General features: G+C 43.3%; 1 protein-coding gene across 1 annotated transcript in view; it reads right to left on the bottom strand.

Annotated features, from left to right (window-relative positions):
* Positions 1–22,942, bottom strand: part of dock11 (dedicator of cytokinesis 11) — a 117,949-nt gene that overhangs the window by 37,635 nt on the left and 57,372 nt on the right. The window contains exons 37-43 of the mRNA XM_084166043.1: positions 20,679–20,745; positions 19,820–19,867; positions 17,031–17,173; positions 15,789–15,904; positions 15,489–15,626; positions 15,044–15,226; positions 14,329–14,442 (exon numbers count right to left, since the gene is read on the bottom strand). Of these exons, the coding sequence (XP_084022169.1) occupies positions 14,329–14,442; positions 15,044–15,226; positions 15,489–15,626; positions 15,789–15,904; positions 17,031–17,173; positions 19,820–19,867; positions 20,679–20,745 (809 nt within the window). The remainder of the gene's footprint in view (positions 1–14,328; positions 14,443–15,043; positions 15,227–15,488; positions 15,627–15,788; positions 15,905–17,030; positions 17,174–19,819; positions 19,868–20,678; positions 20,746–22,942) is intronic.

Genomic DNA, 22,942 nt, shown 5'->3' with positions numbered 1-22,942 from the left:
TGAAAGTAAAGTGCTTTGATCATCATATTATGTGAGAACAGACACCTGAACAGGGAACAGGGAAAGTGAAGTGGGGGGTGACTATATAGGTTGAGTCTTGTGGATGATCTAATCACATTACCCAAAGCCTATTTGTATCCAACAGCTGATTCAGTATTGTTTTGTTTGTTGGCATATTTGTTTTAACCAATTAGGTGGCCTATACCTAAGACGCTAATATTTTAGATGCTAATACAGTGCAATATGAACGTCTAATACACACAATAGAGTGACTGGAAATGTGATTTCCCACAGTCAAAGTCCTGCAATAAGCCATTAATATTTGTGTAAACTCTACACAGTTGTGTCCTGTGAGTGTCACTGAGTAGGCTGATACCCCATTTCATGGGTGAAGCATCCATAGGTTAGGCTGTACAGTGCATATAAGTATGCCTCCAATACAATTTTAAAGTTTAATACAGCGACGGTGCAATTTCAACTGATTTTTTAAATATATAATTATTGGATTTTGTTGAAGTTATATAACATTCCGACCTTGTTTAGCATCATCTAGTCCAAATATGGCATGATTGCACTATTTGTATACGTTTGATTCACGTTCAACGGGGGACTTTTATTTTGAAGGCGAACCACAATTCCACTCGTGGCAAATCCTTATTGTGGCTCGTTTTTACTGTGGATATAGATACTTTTGTACCGGTTTCCTCCAGCATCTTCACAAGGTCCTTTGCTGTTGTTCTGGGATTGATTTGCACTTTGGGATTGATTTGCACTTTTCGCACCAAAGTACGTTCATCTCTAGAAGACAGAACGCGTCTCCTTCTTGAGCGGTATGACGGCTGCGTGGTCCCATGCTGTTTATACTTGCGTAATATTGTTTGTACAGATGAACGTGGTACCTTCAGGCGTTTGGAAATTGCTCCCAAGGATGAACCAGACTTGTGGAGGTCTACAAATTTTTTCTGAGGTCTTGGCTGATTTCTTTTGATTTTCCCATGATATCAAGCAAAGAGGCACTGAGTTTGAAGGTAGGCCTTGAAATACATCCACAGGTACACCTCCAATTGACTCAAATTATGTCAATTAGCCTATCAGAAGCTTCTAAAGCATGACATCATTTTCTGGAATTTTCCAAGCTGTTTAAAGGCACAGTCAATTTAGTGTATGTAAACTTCTGACCCACTGGAATTGTGATACAGTGAATTATAAGTGAAATAATCTGTCTGTAAACAATTGTTGGACAAATTACTTGTGTCATGCACAAAGTAGATGTCCTAACCGACTTGCCTAAACTATAGTTTGTTAACAAGAAATTTGTGGAGTGGTTGAAAAACTAGTTTTAATGACTCCAACCTAAGTGTATGTAAACTTCCGACTTCAACTGTATAAAGGTACCTGGATCCAGCCGTAAAGGGAGCTACCAAATAAGTAAGGCCTGGCTATTTGTTTGTTTGTGCCCTACGTTTTACCCCAAACACCAGCACACCCACACACATCCCACCAGTTATGAATATTTGTTAGTGGTGTTAATAACGTGTCTGATTTAAAAGTGTGGGGTCTTTTAATTTAGTTTTAGTAGGTTCTTAACGTGTTGGAAAGGATGCACCTTAAATAAATGACATTTTCTGAAGTATCTATTGTCCGAATGTTGGTTGCACCCATGTTAATTCTCCTGATAAGAAAGGTACTGAAAAACCCAATGTAAACCGGGTACGCAGAATTATGGAAATGTTTGAAATGTTTTTTAGAATAAGTAGTCTGAAGTACAGGGAAAGAAAAGGGAAAGAAAATACTTGATGGTGTTGAATGACAGTTGCCTGATCACCCTCACTAGAAAGCCTAGAGACATTGCGTGAGATTTAAGTATAATATGAAGAAGTGTATTGCTGTTGTTGTTTTGTTTTTGAGGTTGAGTGCAGCATAAGTCCTGAGACCATCCAAGTGAAGTGAGCATGGAGAGAGATCATGCCCAAACTCCTCTCATGCTGCTGATGCACTGGTCGGAGAATGGACCGTATAGAATGGTGGTGGCAGCTCAGGTGAGAGATTTGTTTGCTTGGGAAAATCTGATTATTCCCCAGATATTGAGGGCCATCCACTTTGACAGGCATGAGTTACATACAGTGCTGCTTGAAAGTACGTGAACCCCTTGTGCAATTACAGGTTTTTCCGTTTTTAGCATGAAATCTTCATTTAATCAGTCTTTTTGATCTGACATAACAGGTTTATATTTACCAATACCATATGTTGGTGTAGAGGAAATCATGCGTGTAGTAGAAAAACTAAATGAAAAAGGAATTAGTGCAGGTGCAAAAATAAGTGAACCCGAAGTTGCATTGGTTAAATCAAGTAGGTAAGTAGAATCAGGTGGGTAAATAATTAGCTACCAAATGAACCAATCAAAGGAGAGATTGTTAGGAAAAAGTTTGTGTGGGACTCTGATAAATAGAGATATGAAACCTGGTCAGTTTGGTGTTACCCATCCAGGTGAATGCAAAGCACACCATGCAGAGAGGAAAGGATATCTCAGAGGACATCAGGACGAGGGAAGTGAGAGCACATCAGTCTGGGAAAGGCTATAAAATCATCTAAAAAAGATTTGAGCTCCATCAGTCCACTGTGAGACAAATAATTTACAAATGGAGAGCGTTTAACATGACAGCAACTCGGCCTAGAAGTGGACGCTCACTTCCAAAATATCCCCAAGAGCCACAAGAACAATAATAAATCAGGTAAAAGCCAACCCAAACATAACATCTAGAGATTTGCAGACCTCCCTTGCTGCATCTCAGGTAACTGTGCATGCTTCAATAATAGAACACCTAATCGAAATGCCATTCATGGGAGGGTTGGTAGGAAGAAGCTTCTGCTGTCAGAAAAGAACCAAACTGCCCATCTTAACTTTGCCAGAGACCACCTGGACAAACCTGAAGGTTTCTGGAAGTCCATTCTCTGGACTGATGAGTCCAAAATTGACATTTTTGGTCACAATCAACACCGCTATGTTTGGTGAAAACCCAACACTGCCTACCACCAAAATAACCTCATCCCAACAGTCAAGTATGGTGGTGGGAATGTCAAGATCTGGGGCTGCTTTTCCTCCTCTGGACCTGGATGACTCCACATCATTAAGGGAACCATGAATTCTGAGGTATATTAGGAGATTCTTGAACAGAACGTCAGGCCATCAGTCAAGGAGCTAAAGCTGGGCCGAAAATGGGTCTTCCAACAAGACAACGACCGAAAGCATTCAAGCAAATCTACCAAAGAATGGCTCAGGAGAAAGAAGATTTGTGTTTTGGATTGGTCAAGTCAAAGTCCTGACCTAAATCCAATCGAGATGCTGTGGCAGGACCTGAAGCGGGCAGTTCATGCCAGACACTCCTCAAAACTCACTCAATTGGCTGAGTTCTATAAGGAGGAGTGGGCAAAAATCCCTCAAAACAGATTACATTTGAGAGCACAAAGTGAGGGGAGGGTGCACTGCTCGTCCTGCAGGTGGTTTCTGAAACGAATTGAATATTTGTAAGAATTAATTGAGTCTAGGGAGGGTTTGCTCCCAGGAAACCTTATCTTTTAGTGTCCTCCGAGAGCAAGGTTATCAGAGAACCCACTAGATGGTAGCTTGGGCTAACCATGATGGGTACATTGATAGTAGGGGTTTTGTTTTGCCATGTCATCAGAATCCTAATGTCCCCATCATGGTTCCTAATGTTAATCCTAAAGTTAAAGTGCATCAATACATATGGCTTTCTAGATGATACAGTATAATTCATTACTTAATTTGACCATGAAGGTCTGATTCACACAGTCCCCTCTGAACAGTTGATGTTGAGATGTGTCTGTGACTTAAACTCTGTGAAGCATTTATTTGGGCTGCAATTTCTGAGGATGGTAACTCTAATGAACTTATCCTCTGCAGCAGAGGTAACTCTGGGTCTTCCATACCTGTGGCGGTCCTCATGAGAGCCAGTTTCATCATAGCGCTTGATGGTTTTTGCGAATGCACTTTAAGAAACGTTCAAAGTTCTTGAAATGTTCCGTATTGACTGTCCTTCATGTCTTAAAGTAATGATGGACTGTTGTTTCTCTTTGCTTATTTGAGCTGTTCTTGCCATAATATGGACTTGGTCTTCTACCAAATAGGGCTATCTTTTGTATACCCCCCCTACCTTGTCACAACACAGCTGATTGGCTCAAACGCATTAAGAAGGAAATAAATTAACTTTTAAGAAGGCACACCTGTTAATTGAAATGCATTCCAGATGACTACCTCATGAAGCTGGTTGAGAGAATGCCAAGAGTGTGCAAAGTTGTCATCAAGGCAAATGGTGGCTATTTGAAGAATCTCAAATATAAAATATATTTTGATTTTTTAAACACTTTTTGGGTTACTACATGATTCCATTAGTGTTACTTCATAGTTTTGATGTCTTCACTATTATTCTACAATGTAAAAAATTGTCAAAATTATGAAAAACCCTTGAATGAGTAGGTGTGTCCAAACTTTTGACTGGTAGTGTATATGGTGGGGTCAATGGAGTGTGGATAAGAACTAGGGGTATTGAAGTTACTGAGTGAGGAAAAAGGCAATCACTTGGTTGCGGTCACTGATAAGGTTGGATAGGGGAGGAGTGTGGAATGTGGCCTGAGGTCAGGTCAGGTCAGATGAAGTGAGAAGGAACAGTTTTATTACACACATCACTTAAGTTCCTGCCTAGCAACAGATGTGCTGTCTAGATGTGCAAGGAGGAGACTCCGCCTAATAGGAGAGTATAAATACCTGTGCTGGTGGAAACATGTCTTTGTAGCTGTTTGACCCATTGGGTGAATAAACTTGGCTTGAGCTTTACTAGTCGTCCGTGAGTTTGACTCTTTGTTCAGAACCTAATAATTCTAATGTGTGTGTATATACACTGAACAAAAATATTAACGGAACTGAAATTGTCCATACACACAAAAAGCATATTTATCTCAAATTGTGCTTACAAATTTGTTACATCCCTGTTAGTGAGCATTTCTCCTTTCCCAAGATAATCCCTCCACCTGACAGGTGTGGCAAATCAAGAAGCTGTCTTTTAACACCTGTGTCCATTTGTGTGTTGATTACTTGTCTTATAAGTTCCTTGTTTTGCATTAGTCTGATTGTGTGTTGTTATTTTCTGCCTGTCGTGCAGAGCTGCGTGTCTGCACTCTGTCTATGTTTGGGATTATTGTTTACGCGTGTTTGCGAAATTGCCTCGCCTCCGTCTGTTTTCGAGGTCGTGTTTTGTTTGTTGCTCTTTGGACTATAAAAGTATTTTGGACGTATCCTCTGTGTCCTGCGCCTGACTCCTCCACCACATCCACATCGGAACTACTGACAGAACAACACACCCTAAACTATGGAGTCAGCAGGAACAGCGGCGGCACCCGAATCCCTGGAAGACCGGATCAGCTACCAAGACACCATGATCCGGCAACTTCCGCTCGAGGTTCGTGATCGTCTTATTTATTGGGCTCATACATCACCCTCCTCTGGACATCCAGGTATTGGCCGGACCGTGCACTGTCTTAGCATGAAATACTGGTGGCCAACGTTAGCTAAGGATGTGAGGGTTTATGTCTCCTCCTGCTCGGTGTGTGCCCAGTGTAAGGCGCCTAGACATTTGCCCAGGGGTAAGTTACATCCCCTGCCCGTTCCACAACGACCATGGTCCCACCTATCGGTGGATTTTGTAACCGACCTACCCCCCTCCCAGGGGAATACCACCATTTTGGTCGTTGTGGATCGGTTTTCCAAGGCCTGTCGTCTCCTTCCAATGCCTGGTCTCCCTACTGCCCTACAAACCGCTGAGGCCCTATTTACCCTTGTGTTCCGGCACTATGGGGTCCCCGAGGATATTGTGTCTGACCGAGGTCCCCAGTTCACCTCCAGAGTTTGGGGGGCGTTCATGGAACGATTGGGGGTCTCGGTAAGCCTTACCTCGGGGTACCACCCAGAGAGCAATGGGCAGGTGGAACGTGTCAACCAGGATGTGGGTAGGTTTTTGAGGTCCTATTGCCGGGACCGGCCGGAGGAGTGGTCTAGGTTCATCCCCTGGGCAGAGATGGCCCAGAACTCTCTCCGCCACTCCTCCACCAATTTAACACCTTTCCAGTGTGTTTTAGGTTATCAACCGGTCCTGGCACCATGGCACGAGAGCCAGATCGAGGCCCCTGCGGTGGACGAGTGGATTCGGCGCTCGGAGGAGACGTGGGACGCTGCCCATGTCCATCTGCAGCGTGCCATCCGTCAACAAAAGGCGAGCGCCGATCGCCACCGCAGTGAGGGACCGGTGTACGCACCGGGAGATCGAGTCTGGCTCTCGACTCGAAACCTGTCCCTCCGCCTGCCCTGCCGGAAGCTGGGTCGGCGGTTTGTGGGGCCCTTCAAAGTCCTGAGAAGATTGAACGAGGTGTGTTACAGGTTACAACTGCCTATAGAGTACAAAAATATTAACCCCTCGTTCCATGTGTCTCTTCTCAGGCCGGTGGTAGCTGGCCCACTCCAAGAAGATGAGATAGGAGAGACCCCTCCGCCCCCTTTGGACATCGAGGGGGCCCCGGCGTACAGGGTCCGGACCATCTTGGACTCGAGGCGCCGGATGAGTGGTCTCCAGTATCTCGTGGAGTGGGAGGGGTACGGTCCGGAGGAACGGTGCTGGGTGCCCAGGAGGGACATCCTCGATCCATCCCTCCTGACTGAGTTCCACCGTGGGCATCCCACACGCCCGGGTCCGCGTCCTCCTGGCCGTCCCCGAGGCCGGGGTCGGCGCACGGCTGGAGCCGCGCGTCAAGGGGGGGGGTACTGTCACGGATTCTGCCGAGACTGCTCCTCCTCCTGGTTCGGGCAGGCTTCGGCGTTCGCCGTCCCCGGAGTACTAGCTGCCACCGCTCTATGTTTCGTAGTGTGATTGCTTTTGTCTGTCTTTTACACCTGTGTCCATTTGTGTGTTGATTACTTGTCTTATAAGTTCCTTGTTTTGCATTAGTCTGATTGTGTGTTGTTATTTTCTGCCTGTCGTGCAGAGCTGCATGTCTGCACTCTGTCTATGTTTGGGATTATTGTTTACGCGTGTTTGCGAAATTGCCTCGCCTCCGTCTGTTTTCGAGGTCGTGTTTTGTTTGTTGCTCTTTGGACTATTAAAGTCTTTTGGACGTATCCTCTGTGTCCTGCGCCTGACTCCTCCACCACATCCACATCGGAACTACTGACATGCACCTTGTTCTGGGGACAATAAAATTTGCAATTTTGTCACACAACACAATGCCACAGATGTCTCAAGTTTCGAGGGAGCGTGCTATTGGCATGCTGACTGCAGGAATATCCACCAGAGCTGTTGCCAGAGAATTGAATGTTAAAATCTCTACCAAAAGCAGCCTCCAACATCGTTTTAGAGAATTTGGCAGTACGTCCAACCGGTCTCACAACCACAGACCACGTGTATGGTGTCGTGTGGGCGAGTGGTTTGCTGATGTCAACATTGTGAACAGAGTACCCCATGGTGGCGGTGGGGTTGTGGTATGGGCAGGCATAAGCTACAGAGAGCGAACACAATTGCATTTTATCGATGGCAATTTGAATGCACAGAGATAACGTGATGAGATCCTGAGGCCCATTGTCGTGCCATTCATCCGCTGCCATCACCTCATGTTTCAGCATGATAATGCAGGCCCCATGCCGCAAGGATCTGTCCATGGCCTGCATACTAACCAGACATGTCACCCATTGAGCATGTTTGGAATGCTCTGGATCGACGTGTATGACAGTGTGTTGCAGTTCCCGGCTTCCTGCCAATATCCAGCAGTGGGACAACATTCCACAGGACACGATCAACAGCCCGATCAACTCTGAAGGAGATGTGTCACGCTGCATGAGGCAAATGGGGATCACACCAGATACTGACTAGTTATCTGATCCACACCCCTACCTTTTTCTTTTAAGGTATCTGTGACCAACAGATACATATTTGTATTCCCAGTCATGTGAAATCCATAGATTAGGACTTCATGAATTTATTTCAATTGACTGATTTCCTTATATGAACTGTAGCTCACTAAAATCTTTGAAATAGTTGCATTTGTATTTTTGTGCAGTATATATATATATATATCTATTTTGTGTTTAATGTCTATTTTATATTGTATTATAAAGGGCGCATTTGGAAAAGAGACATAGGTCTCAATATGTCTTCCCTGTCAAAATGAAGGTTAAATAAAAAATAAAAAATATATACACACACACGGACGCAGACACATGGACAGGGACACACACACAGGTAGGGACACACATACACATAAACAGACAGAGACACATACATGCACACACACAAAGCACAGGCCAAGTCAGAGAGTTACCGTAAACTATAGTGTATGAGTGAGTGTGCTAATTTATTAATCCTTCAGACAGACATAACTGGGCACAAGAACAGAACAGACAAATGGTAAATTAACATTAACAGAACACATTTCCCATTCTTCACAGTGCATTTGCATCAGAGTCATTTAGCAGGTGCGCTCATCCAGTGAGACTAATGTTTAATCACAGGCAAAATCAGCAGGCATCCAACCGTGGTCATCTGCTCGACTCAAGACTGCATTAGCCCAATGAGCTAAAACCTAGGCATTAGGCTAGCTCTGGTAGCTAACACGAGTTTTAACCAAAAGTTTGGACACTTCTACTCTTCAAGGGTTTGTCTTTATAAAAATAAAAAAAAGTACATTTCAAAACTATAAAATAACACATATGTAATCAATTTAACAAAAAAAATTGTTAAACAAATCAAAATATATTTTATATTTGAGATTCTTCAAAGTAGCCGCCCTGTGTCTCGATGACAGCTTTGCACACTATTGGCATTCTCTCAACCAGATTCATGAGGTAGTCACCTGGAATGCATTTCAATTAACAGGTGTGCCTTTCCTTCTTAATGCATTTGAGCCAATCAGTTGTGTTGTGACAAGGTGGGGGTGGGGGGGGGGGGGGGGTATACAGAAGATAGCCCTATTTGGTAACAGCTCAAATAATCAAAGAGAAACGACAGTCCAAAATGTCAAGAACTTTGAAAGTTTCTTCAAGTGTAGTTGGAAAAACCATCAAGCGCTATGATGAAACTGGCTCAGGAAAGGAAGACCCAGAGTTACCAGCCTCAGAAATTGCAGCCCAAATAAGTGCTTCACAGAGTTCAAGTCACAGACACATCTCAACATCAACTGTTGAATTGCTGCAAAAAAACCACTACTGAAGGACACCAATAAGAAGAAGAGACTTGCTTGGACCAAGAAACACGAGCAATGGACATTAGACCAGTGGAAACCTGTCCTTTGGTCTGTAGTCCAAATTTGAGATTTTTGGTTCCAACCGCCGTGTCTTTGTGAGACGCAGTGTAGGTGAACGGATGATCTCAGCATGTGTAGTTCCTACGTGAAGCATGGAGGAGGAGGTGTGATGGTGCTTTGCTGGTGACACTGTCAGTGATTTATTAAAAATTCAAGGCACACTTAACCAGCATGGTAACCACAGCATTCTACAGCGATACGTCATCCCATCTGGTTTGGGCTTAGTGGGACAATCATTTGTTTTTCAACAGGACAATGACACAACACACCTCCAGGCTGTGTAAGGGCTATTTGACCAAGAAGGAGAGTGATGGAGTGCTGCATCAGATGACCTGGCCTCCACAATCCCCCGACCTCAACCCAAATGGTTTGGGATGAGTTGGACCGCAGAGTGAAGGAAAAGCAGCCAACAAGTGCTCAGCATATGTGGGAACTCCTTCAAGACTGTTGGAAAAGCATTCCATGTGAAGCTGGTTGAGAGAATGCCAAGAGTGTGCAAAGCTGTCATCAAGGCAAAGGGTGGCTACTTTGAAGAATCTAAAATCTATTTTGATTTGTTTAACACTTTTTTGGTTACTACATGATTCCATATGTGTTATTTAATAGTTTTGATGTTGTGACGAGGTGTGAATTAAGGAGTCAGGCGCAGGAGGTAAAACACCGAAGTCCAGAGTTTATCCGTTTACATAAATAAAACGCACCCAGCGTCAAAACGAAACCATCACAAGGGAAATATTTCACCTTGGCAATAACAACAGGAAGAGTAGCTACTCGCTCTCACAATGAAACAATCACTCACAAAGACAAGGGGAACAGAGGGAACACTTCTACACATACTAATTAGGGGAATGAGCACCAGGTATGTGTGATTGACAAGACAAGACATGACAAGTGGAGTGATGAGAATGGGATCGGCAGTAGCTAGTAAGCCGGTGACGACAAACGCCGAAACCTGCCTGAACAAGGAGGGGAGGCAGCCTCGGCGGAAGTCGTGACAGATGTCTTCACTATTATTCTACAATGTAGAAAATAGTTAAAATAAAGAAAAACCCTTGAATGAGTAGGTGTTCTAAACCTTTGACTGTTACTGTCTGCATTTCAACATATTACAGACTGCAGCAAGACGTCAATCATTTACACATTTTATGTTGAAATGTCTCTTTCCAAGTCAACAGTAAAGTTAATATCTGACCGAGGAACAACCCAAGGAGAGAAACGCAGTATGACTCATGAAAGAACCACAGCCTGTGTAGTATAGCTGTCTCATTGACACACTTTTTAACCTCATTATGGGAGTCCCACACTGTTCCTGTGGTTCTGATGGTGCCTACAGCAGGACTGTCTGTACTCTACACTAGGTTAGCTTTATCACACAGCTGCTTTGTCACTGTTGGAGAAATAGTTGTTGTTGAATGAAAATGATGGAAGAGGTACAGTATGTACTGGGCGAACAACAGACCTGAGGGGATAAAACCCCCACAGTCCGACTCACCACAGTCCGACTCACCACAGTCCGACTCACCACAGTCCGACTCACCACAGTCCGAAGGAAAACAAACTGTATTTGCACATAGGTCTGGTGGTTAGAAAGGGCCTAAAGCAGACCTCTGCTTACATATTATAATATTCTATTGTAGGGTTACCTTAATGGTTTTGTGACTGTTGTTGCTGTTGTTGATGGAGACTCAAGACCGTGTTGGCCTTACGAGATAAAGCCAAGCAATTACGTAACCCTGGGAGCTAACACAAGTCATAACCACCTACAGTGAGGGAAAAAAGTATTTGATCCCCTGCTTATTTTGTACGTTTGCCCACTGACAAAGAAATTATCAGTCTATAATTTTAATGGTAGGTTTATTTGAACAGTGAGAGACAGAATAACAACAACAAAATCCAGAAGAACGCATGTCAAAAATGTTAGAAATTGATTTGCATTTTAATGAGGGAAATAAGTATTTGACCCCCTCTCAATCAGAAAGATGTCTGGCTCCCAGGAGTCTTTTATACAGGTAACGAGCTGAGATTAAGAGCACTCTTAAAGGGAGTGCTCCTAATCTCAGCTTGTTACCTGTATAAAAGACACCTGTCCACAGAAGCAATCAATCAATCAGATTCCAAACTCTCTACCATGGCCAAGACCAAAGAGCTCTCCAAGGATGTCAAGGACAAGATTGTAGACCTACACAAGGCTGGAATGGGCTACAAGACCATCGCCAAGCAGCTTGGTGAGAAGGTGACAACAGTTGGTGCGATTATTCGCAAATGGAAGAAACACAAAAGAACTGTCAATCTCCCTCGGCCTAGGGCTCCATGCAAGATCTTACCTCGTGGAATTGCAATGATCATGAGAACAGTGAGGAATCAGCCCAGAACTACACGGGAGGATCTTGTCAATGATCTCAAGGCAGCTGGGACCATAGTCACCAAGAAAACAATTGGTAACACACTACGCCGTGAAGGACTGAAATCCTGCAGCGTCCGCAAGGTCCCCCTGCTCAAGAAAGTACATATACAGGCCCGTCTGAAGTTTGCCAATGAACATCTGAATGATTCAGAGGAGAACTGGGTGAAAGTGTTGTGGTCAGATGAGACCAAAATCGAGCTCTTTGGCATCAACTCAACTCGCCGTGTTTGGAGGAGGAGGAATGCTGCCTATGACCCCAAGAACACCATCCCCACCGTCAAACATGGAGGTGGAAACATTATGCTTTGGGGGTGTTTTTCTGCTAAGGGGACTGGACAACTTCACCGCATCAAAGGGACGATGGACGGGGCCATGTACCGTCAAATCTTGGGTGAGAACCCCCTTCCCTCAGCCAGGGCATTGAAAATGGGTCATGGATGGGTATTCCAGCATGACAATGACCCAAAACACACGGCCAAGGCAACAAAGGAGTGGCTCAAGAAGAAGCACATTAAGATCCTGGAGTGGCCTAGCCAGTCTCCAGGCCGTAATCCCATAGAAAATCTGTGTAGGGAGCTGAAGGTTCGAGTTGCCAAATGTCAGGCTTGAAACCTTAATGACTTGGAGAAGATCTGCAAAGAGGAGTGGGATAAAATCCCTCCTGAGATGTGTGCAAACCTGGTGGCCAACTACAAGAACTGTCTGACCTCTGTGATTGCCAACAAGGGCTTTGCCACCAAGTACTAAGTCATGTTTTGCAGAGGGGTCAAATACTTATTTCCCTCATTAAAATGCAAATCAATTTATAACATTTTTGACATGCGTCTTTCTGGATTTTTTTGTTGTTATTCTGTCTCTCACTGTTCAAATAAACCTACCATTAAAATTATAGACTGATCATGTCTTTGTCAGTGGGCAAACGTACAAAATCAGCAGGGGATCAAATACTTTTTTCCCTCACTGTATGACAAATATACACTGCTCAAAAAAATTAAGGGAACACTTAAACAACACAATGTATCTCCAAGTCAATCACACTTCTGTGAAATCAAACTGTCCACTTAGGAAGCAACACTGATTGACAATATATTTCACATGCTGTTGTGCAAATGGAATAGACAACAGGTGGAAATTATAGGCAATTGGCAAGACACCCCCAATAAAGGACTGGTTTTGCAGGTGGTGACCACAGACCACTTCTCAGTTCCTATGCTTCCTGGCTGATGTTTTGGTCACTTTTGAATGCTGGCGGTGCTTTCACTCTAGTGGTAGCATGAGACGGAGTCTACAACCCACACAAGTGGCTCAGGTAGTGCAGCTCATCCAGGATGGCACATCAATGCGAGCTGTGGCAAGAAGGTTTGCTGTGTCTGTCAGCGTAGTGTTCAGAGCATGGAGGCGCTACCAGGAGACAGGCCAGTACATCAGGAGACGTGGAGGAGGCCGTAGGAGGGCAACAACCCAGCAGCAGGACTGCTACCTCCGCCTTTGTGCAAGGAGGAGCAGGAGGAGCACTGCCAGAGCCCTGCAAAATGACCTCCAGCAGGCCACAAATGTGCATGTGTCTGCTCAAACGGTCAGAAACAGACTCCATGAGGGTGGTATGAGGGCCCGACGTCCACAGGTGGGGGTTGTGCTTACAGCCCAACACCGTGCAGGACGTTTGGCATTTGCCAGAGAACACCAAGATTGGCAAATTCGCCACTGGCGCCCTGTGCTCTTCACAGATGAAAGCAGGTTCACACTGAGCACGTGACAGACGTGACAGAGTCTGGAGATGCCGTGGAGAACGTTCTGCTGCCTGCAACATCCTCCAGCATGACCGGTTTGGCGGTGGGTCAGTCATGGTGTGGGGTGGCATTTCTTTGGGGGGCCGCACAGCCCTCCATGTGCTCGCCAGAGGTAGCCTGACTGTCATTAGGTACCGAGATGAGATCCATATGCTGGTGCGGTTGGCCCTGGGTTCCTCCTAATGCAAGACAATGCTAGACCTCATGTGGCTGGAGTGTGTCAGCAGTTCCTCCAAGAGGAAGGCATTGATGCTATGGACTGGCCCGCCCGTTCCCCAGACCTGAATCCAATTGAGCACATCTGGGACATCATGTCTCGCTCCATCCACCAATGCCACGTTGCACCACAGACTGTCCAGGAGTTGTCGGATGCTTTAGTCCAGGTCTGGGAGGAGATCCCTCAGGAGACCATCCGCCACCTCATCAGGAGCATGCCCAGGCGTTGTAGGGAGGTCATACAGGCACGTGGAGGCCACACACACTACTGAGCCTCATTTTGACTTGTTTTAAGGACATTACATAAAAGTTGGATCAGCCTGTAGTGTGGTTTTCCACTTTAATTTTGAGGGTGACTCCAAATCCAGACCTCCATGGGTTGATAAATTTGATTTCCATTGATAATTTTTGTGTGATTTTGTTGTCAGCACATTCAACTATGTAAAGAAAAAAGTATTTAATAAGATTATTTCATTCATTCAGATCTAGGATGTGTTATTTTAGTGTTCCCTTTATTTTTTTGAGCAGTGTACATTCCAAGCTTTTCCTAATTGTTACCTTCATTGCTTTGTCGCTGTTGGCAAAGTTGTTGATGATGGAGAGGGACTCTTGGAAGCGGGAGCTGCCGGTCAGCGCCACGTCTGAGATCAGCTGGCTCACCGCGATGATGATCTGGACCAGGAAGTAGGAAAAGTGGAAAGGTGAACAGATGTGAAAACAACATCCCCATCAACACAAATACTTACAATGGAAATTGGAATGTGTGACTATCTTCACCATGGATCATGTAGTAGATATGAGTCCCATGATGCCTTGTGAAAGCATGGAGTAGGTTTCTGACACATAACTGATTGTTAGTGGAGGTTGGGAAACTAAGCAGGCGGTCTGTATTTGAACTTTAATTCACATTCTTTGGCCAGATTATCAGAGCAATGTCAGTGCTGTGATGTCAAATCTGCATGGACTTCAACAGTTTCCAGCTGTTCCATAGCCTTTCCTACTAACTGTTCATTTTTGTATGAACATTAAATATATTTGTGTGAGGGGAGTTTGTGCATGATTACTAGTTGAAACCGCACAGCGAGGACTAATGAGCATAATGGTGGTGGATGGGTTGGGGATAGTGTTTAGTTGAAGTTCTTTAATTACATAATATTAACAGTGATGGACTGCTGATGATACAATAACAGAATCAGCATTGCATTGTGCAGTTGACTAAACAATCAATGACAGCTGGCAGTTTCTTGCCGTTCAGGGGGATGTTGTATCTGACCTGTAGGTGAGTGCGTAGGAAGGTCTTCCTCTTGGTGTACTCATAGTTGTTCCTCATCAGCAGGTAGAGCAGAGCGGAGGCCTCGGCCCGCAGCAGACCCATCTTAGACACACAGCACTTCAGAACCTCGTAGCACAGAGCCGCACACAGAGTCACGCGACCCTTGAACAACGCCGCTGGGAACTGACAACAACAAAATACCAACTTTACGAGGCAAGCAGTATTTTGGTAATAATATCAATATTCAGTATTTATATACAGTATACATTGTATGTAGTAATGAAGTACATTAAAACAAGTATGTAATAAGCCATACCAGAAATCCATATTTAATCCATAATCAACGAGACTGCAATTTGAGCACCTGGGCCTATATTCCATCTATTAACCACCTCATTACTTATGTTATCTCCTGCCTTTAAAGTGATGAGTCATTTTGTTCCACCTTGTTGATGAAAGCCCTGAGGGAGGCGAAGACGTGTTTGAGGGCAGCCTCTGATTGGCCGACTTTCAGAAAGTTCAGATAGATGTCAAAAACCTTCTTCATCAGGGGGTTGTGGCCGTCGCTGTCCAGCAGCTGGTTCTGAGGACAATCAATCAGTCAGTCAATGGATCCGTGCAAAAAAATCTATATAGTTTTCAAATACAAACCAATCATTCACATAATCTGATGCTAACATCGTTTGAATTTGAACTAGTCCATAACTATAATTGTTTTTGGTCAGTAAAGAGGTCTAGTACTGACCTTGAAGCACTGAGTGAAGAGTGAGAGGATGTCCAGTACACTGAGGCAGGCCTCGGTAGAGATATTACCCTCCAAAAGAGCCTGGTGGTGGACCTCTGTCTCCGACGGACCAGCCCCTGGGACCATACACCAGGGAGGAGAGAGAGTGAGTCAGAGGACATCTACGGGCTATACTACAGTGGAATATTGGGATGGCTCTGTATCAAAATGGGTTAGGGTTAACCCTAACCCTAAATAAGAGTGTAAGAGAAGGCAGTGGATAGTGAATATCATTATGCAACTAAATTATATTATGTAAACCTATAGCATTTGTTTTGGAGGGGTGATAGTCAAGCTATAGCAGTGAGTGAACCACAATCTGGGTTTACAAGAGACGTTGAATATGGCGATTCTCCTTTAAGCCCAGGAAGCAGCCATTCAACTTGCCATTTATCAGCTTTTCAAGCTTAATAATGTCAAAATACGTTTGGTACTCACCAATGAATGGAGTTTACACTGAGTAACTATCATCATTACTGCCGTTCCGCTCGGTATGTAGTTCCAAAAAAGGTTTAAATAAAAAGTTACATGCAACCGAAAAAATGCCTTGTCTTTTTTATGTGCATGCGCCAACTCCACCTCTTTTGCACCTCCAATAAAATCACTCATTACTGCCACGCACAGGTCGGCTGATCCAGCAGCAGGAAAGGTCATTGATTTGATCACCTACAACAGTGTATGAACGTCATATCAATATGTTGTTTCACCCGTTACACAAAATGCAATAATATTTAATGTACGTAGATTAAGTAGACAATATATTTTGTTTACAGTGATTGTATATTTCTAGATAGGCTTTATTTAGTGTATTTTAATTACATTACTAATATTGCAGGAGGTGCAGAAGAGGTGCGCATGCACACTTGCTAAAAGAAACAACCTTACGATTCTTTCCAGACAAGGCATTTTTTCAGTTGCATGTAACTTTTGATTTAGACCTTTTATGGAAGTACATACCAGCTGGAACGGCAGTAATGACATAGTTGCTCAGCGAAACTCCATTCTTTGGTAAGTACCGAACGTATTTTGACATTATTAAGCTTGAAAAGCTGGTGAATGGCAAGCTTAAAGGAGAATCAACATATTCAATGGATCCTTTGTAAGCCCAGATTCTGGTTCAAGCAGTGAGTATAATACATGTGCAAACTTACAGTGTGAGCGAGGGAAGTGGGAAGAGGAAGGGATAGCATCATATTCATGTACCTATGTTGAGTGTGAGAGAAGTATCCATGGTGCTGAACTGCTGTAGCCTGCTCTGCATTAGGCCGGCTCTGCAGCGCATCACAGGCATTGTCTGAGACTTCCTGTCTGAAGAGAACAGCTTGGACACCCAGGCATCTTGACTCCTACACACACACGCACGCAGACACACCGCCGACACGCACGCACGCACGCGCACACACACACACAACGTTACTATAAGATGGGTGGAGAGAGACAATGACTATGATATATGGTATTGGCAGGGAACACCCAGGTGTCTTGACTAGGGCTGTGGCGGTATATAAAGAAAATGTAGTTTATTTCAGAAGAACAGAATAGCATACTCTGAGTTGTCCGTATGTTAGGTCCTGATCTGGCTATGCCATATGGCTGTGGGCTACACTAGTTCACTTAGCAGACAAGATTTGCTTAGAATTCCGTGGCTTTATTTTATATTATTATATAGTATGAAGAATACAATTTAACAAAGCTGAATAACATAGAAAGGATATTTTCTCCAAACGATTTGAGGGAGTGCACACATGCGGCTATTCTGTGTTGAGCGGTTAACAAAGAAATAGGTACTCCTATATGACTAATTTAGAGTTACTAATGTAACTTTAGTTGTTCTACAAATGTTGGGTTATATGTTTTGATTTTCAATTCATGCATCATGCAACTCTAATGATGATTTGAAAAAAGTAGCATGAAAGACATGAGCTCTGCTTAGTTTTTTGCGCAGGCTGTACACACTTCATCAGTCTCTCATTCACAATTTGACAAGCACTTGATAATGCCTTGAATTTCCCGGCGGCATCCCCTTTGTGTGGCCTTAATGCCCCCTAAAAAAATCCATGCCTTTTGCAGCCAGTGGCCGTTGTGCCCTCGGGCTGAATATAATAATTATAATTCCCTTCTCCTTGAGCGCTGCGTGCTCCGAAGCACCTCTCACTCACATGGCTCTCCATCACGTGATTGGGTCTTGGAAGAACTGACCACATTTACTTTTCATCAGCCAACAAGATGAGTAGGCCTAACGAACAGCAAAAGCACTAGCCTATGTCAATTTACTATCCCCCATAGTACAAAAGTTCACCTATTCTATTGGTTCTGTGCGAGAAATAAATATTCCAAACATACTCTGGGACAGTTGTGGGATGCGATAGATCCCAAATTAATACAACCACTAGCATCAAAAACACTTTTTTTACACAATGAGGCTGACGCAACAGATCAGAACGTTTAGCTTAAAATGTTGATAACCTATTAGGCTATTTCTTCAAATTATAAGCGCAGCAATGCGCACATGGCAGTAGGCTATAAGTGCAAATGTTCCATTAGTGGGAAAACACCATTAACAAAAGTGACTGCAAATTCGATTATGCATGTAATGCTTTTATTATAAAGGTGCATTTTTATGGTGAAAATTATCTTCCCCAAACTTGAAACTCACGTGCTGCTTATGTATGCCAGTTAGGCTCTACACCCCTTGTAAAGTTGATTAATGTGCATCATTTTAATAAGTTATTTGGCCACTTTAGTTGTGATACAAACCTTATTAAAACATATAGGCCTATGGACTAGGCTACATGAGTTGTGTGACTATGATTTTAAAAAAGTCACACAAAAAAAGGCATTTCTTGCCTTACGCTGGGCATCACTCACAAGTGATAATATATCATTCACAAGTGATAGGCTAATATTGTCACCCATCAGACTATTCTTGATTTAATCTTGTCTTTACATATGCTAAATAATATATGTGTGAAATTTGTTTTGATTTAGAATGGACCATTATCATGCACCTGTTTCAAAACAGGGGCAGGGGAAAAATATATATGTAATCTATGCACTTAAATAATGAATGGAGGACGTTTTTCCCGTCGTTCATTTTCATGCCAGCCAGGTAGGCTATACTCCTACCTCTTTAAATATGAAAATGTATGCACTAACTCTAAGTCGCTCTGGATAAGAGCGTCTGCTAAATGACTAAAATGTAAAATGTAAATATTAGGAAAGTTGAGAAATAGATATAGTAGGCCTAGCCTATAGAAAGCTGATGGGATCCTCTTATTTTTATTAGAGGCCATCACTCTGTTTTCGCACGCAATTGCATAGCCTATAGAAATGTTTTGCAACATGAGCTCATGGGCTCTCATGATTAAATTTGCATTGATGTCAGAGTGATTGGAGGGACAATAGAGTGCTGAGTACCAGGCAGTTAGCAAGTTTGGTAGGCTACTAATGACCATCAGCAGCATCAGAGCTTGGAGAAGCCTAATTACCGTGACTAAATGGTCATGTGGAATTTGACTGCCTTCATGACTCGCGACCGTGGGTGTGGCGGTAATAAGGTCACTGTAACAGAAGTAGTCTTGACTCCCACACACAGATGTACAAACAGAGACACAACAATACAGTACACTGAAACTAGACAACTAGGGAGTTAATGACTCGTGTAATGGACTAGCAGGAAACCTAAACCTGATAAACTCGACACAGAAACACACGTACACCTAAAGATAAGTGGAGGTGCATTAAGAATGACAATAACATAATTTATCAGCAAGTAACAAAAAAGAAAAACAACCTTTGACAACCAAGCCTAAAGATGGGTGGGGGACAATAATAATAATATAATTTATTGAACTAGCGAGGAACCTTAGGTTGGACATCCAAGCATGCATCTCATACAAATACACACAGAGACACACGTACCATGTACCTGTTTAGGACGAACTTAGTAGTCCTACCTTTTAGTGCTGTACAGAATCCAAACATCATCCTACCTGCCAATGTTTCTCTTTCCAACGTAACGGAACTGCACCAGGCACGTCCTGAAAGAGATTTTGGAGGGGCGGATTAATGACAGTTTAGCTCATAGATGTTATTTGCAATTATAAACTGGGTGGTTCGAGCCCTGAATGCTGATTGGCTGACAGCCATGGTATATCAGACCGTATACCACGGGTATGACAAAACATTTATTTTTACTGCTCTAATTACATTGGTAACCAGTTTATAATAGCAAAACCCACCTCTGTTGTTTGTGGTATTTGGCCAATATACCACGGCTAGGGGCTGTATCCAGGCACTCCGCGTTGCGTCGTGCTTAAGAACAGCCCTTAGCCGTGGTATATTGGCCATATACCACACCCCCTTGGGCCTTATTGCTTAAATAGTAGTCTTGTATTTAGTTGACTAAGTGGTGTGCAAATAGGACAACAACATCAATCACTTGATAAGTGACTGTTTTGGTTACAGTAGCACTTAGTATGACAGAGGAAAAGGTAAGGGAGTAAAACTGGTTCAGTGATGAGATGAGAACGAAAACCCTTAGGTATGTGTCAACAACCCAACAGAGCATTATGGATAGTCAGGTTGGAGTTCAAATGAACGCCAAATACTCACAAGACTGCAATTCCAAATCAAATCAAATTGTATTGGACCGTTACACATATTTAGCAGATGTTATTGCGGGTGTAGCAAAATCCTTGTGTTCCATCAAATCCACCTAGGAGAATATAACCTATTATATTCTAGTCCAGCATCCACACAGATGCTCTCTGTACTCACTCCAGTAGACTAACTAGAACAGAACCTATTCTATTGTGATCTTGCATCCACCCAGATGTTGTGTGTACTCACTCCAGCAGACTGAGGAAGTTGATGATGTCCTGAGGGTTGACCTTGTTCCAGTAGGCCAGCAAGGTGTCTAGAGACAGAGACACAACAGGAAAGTGACTGACCCTGAGACAACTTCTGTAACAGGCCAACACCCAGATGATTACACAATGATCAGGCCTGCGTCCCAAATGACACCATATTCCCTTTGTAGTGTACTACTTTTGAACAGGCCCTGGCCGAAAGTAGCACACTAAGTAGCACACCGATGTCTGCTAAAACCGCACAGCAGTCAGAAATTCCACAGATGAGGCCAATGAAAATGTTTGAAAACATGGCATAATAATAGAAGAGGTATAATATAGGTAAAATAAACACAACATAGGATATACAGTGCATTCATTCAGTATCTAGGTATGTATCATCAAACCATTTTAGGTAGAGATCTACAGTACACAGTAAAATAGAGAGAAGTGACTGTGTGGTGCTGACCATAGAGATACTGTAACGTATTGTACACAATACAGTATGTGTCAGGGTTGGGGTCAATTTAATTTAAATTCTAGTAAATTCAGGAAGTACACTGAAATTCCAATTCCAATTCTCTTCAATGCTTTTTAACGAGGAACATTTGGAATTGGAATTTGGTTAACTTTCTGAAATGACTGGAATTGAACTGGAATTGACCTCAACCCTGGTATATGTTCTACATGTACAGTACCAGTCAAAGGTTTGGATACACCTACTCATTCCAAGGTTTTTCTAAATGTTTTACAATTTTCTACATTGTAGAATAATAGTGAAGACATCAAAACTATGAAATAACACATATGGAATCATGTAGTAACAAAAAAGGTGTTCAACAAATCAAAATATATTTTATATTTGAGATTCTTCAAATAGCCACCCTTGGCCTTGATGACAGCTTTGCACACTCTTGACATTCTCTCAACCAGCTTCATGAGGTAGTCACCTGGAATGCATTTCAATTAACAGGTGTGCCTTGTTAAAAGTTAATTTGTGGAATTTCTTTCCTTATGCGTTTGAGCCAATCAGTTGTGTTGTGACAAGGTAGGGGTGGTATATAGAAGATAGCCCTATGGAAAAAGTCCATGTCCAAATTATTGGCAAGAACAGCTCAAATAAGCAAAGAGAAACGACAGTCCATCATTATTTTAAGACATGAAGGTCATTTAATCCGGAAAATGTCAAGAACTTTGAAAGTTTCTTCAAGTGCAGTCGCTAAAACCATCAATCGCTATGATGAAACTGGCTCTCATGAGGACTGCCACAGGAAAGGAAGACCCAGAGTTACCACTGCTGCAGAGGATAAGTTCTTTAGAGTTACCAGCCTCAGAAATCGGCAATTAAATGCACCTCAGATTACACCTCACAGAGTTGAAGTAACAGACACATCTCAACATCAACTGTTCAGAGGAGACTGCGTGAATCAGGCCTTCATGGTCGAATTACTGCAAAGGAACTACTACTAAAGGACACCAATAAGAAGAAGAGACTTGCTTGGGCCAAGAAACACGAGCAATGAACATTAGACTGGTGGAAATCTGTCCTTTGGTCTGAAGAGTCCAAATTTGAGATTTTTGGTTCCAACTGCCGTGTCTTTGTGAGACGCAGAGTAGGTGAACGGATGATCTCTGCATGTGTGGTTCCCACCGTGAAGCATGGAGGAGGAGGTGTGATGGTGTGGGGGTGCTTTGCTGGTGACACGGTCAGTGATTTATTTAGAATTCAAGGCACACTTAACCAGCATGGCTACCACAGCATTCTGCAGTGATACGCCATCCCATCTGGTTTGCGCTTAGTGGGACTATAATTTGTTTTTCAACAGGACAATGACCCAACAGACCTCCAGGCTGTGTAAGGGCTATTTGACCAAGAAGGAGAGTGATGGAATGCAGCATCAGATGACCTGGCCTCCACAATCACCCGACCTCAACCTAATTGAGATGGTTTGTGTTATGATGAGTTTCTAGGATATCAAGTGATTACGAATTAAGGATGTACTTAGACACGTTTGATGGGGAGTTCATATAATATATTTAATATGTACCATGGTTAGTTATAACAGAAGGACAGAGCTTTGCCTTTACCATTCCCCTCACTCCAGAACAAAGATCCACTCTCTCTATATGTACACTCTGTTACAAGTCTCTCCACGAACATCTGGTAATCCTCATGGGCATCCTCAAGTGCTCAGCATATGTGGGAACTCCTTCAAGACTGTTGGAAAAGCATTCCAGGTGAAGCTGGTTGAGAGAATGCCAAGA

Source organism: Coregonus lavaretus, assembly GCF_964263955.1.
Source record: "Coregonus lavaretus genome assembly, chromosome: 7".
NCBI lineage: Eukaryota > Metazoa > Chordata > Actinopteri > Salmoniformes > Salmonidae > Coregonus > Coregonus lavaretus.
This window is presented reverse-complemented; position numbering and strand designations above follow the sequence as displayed.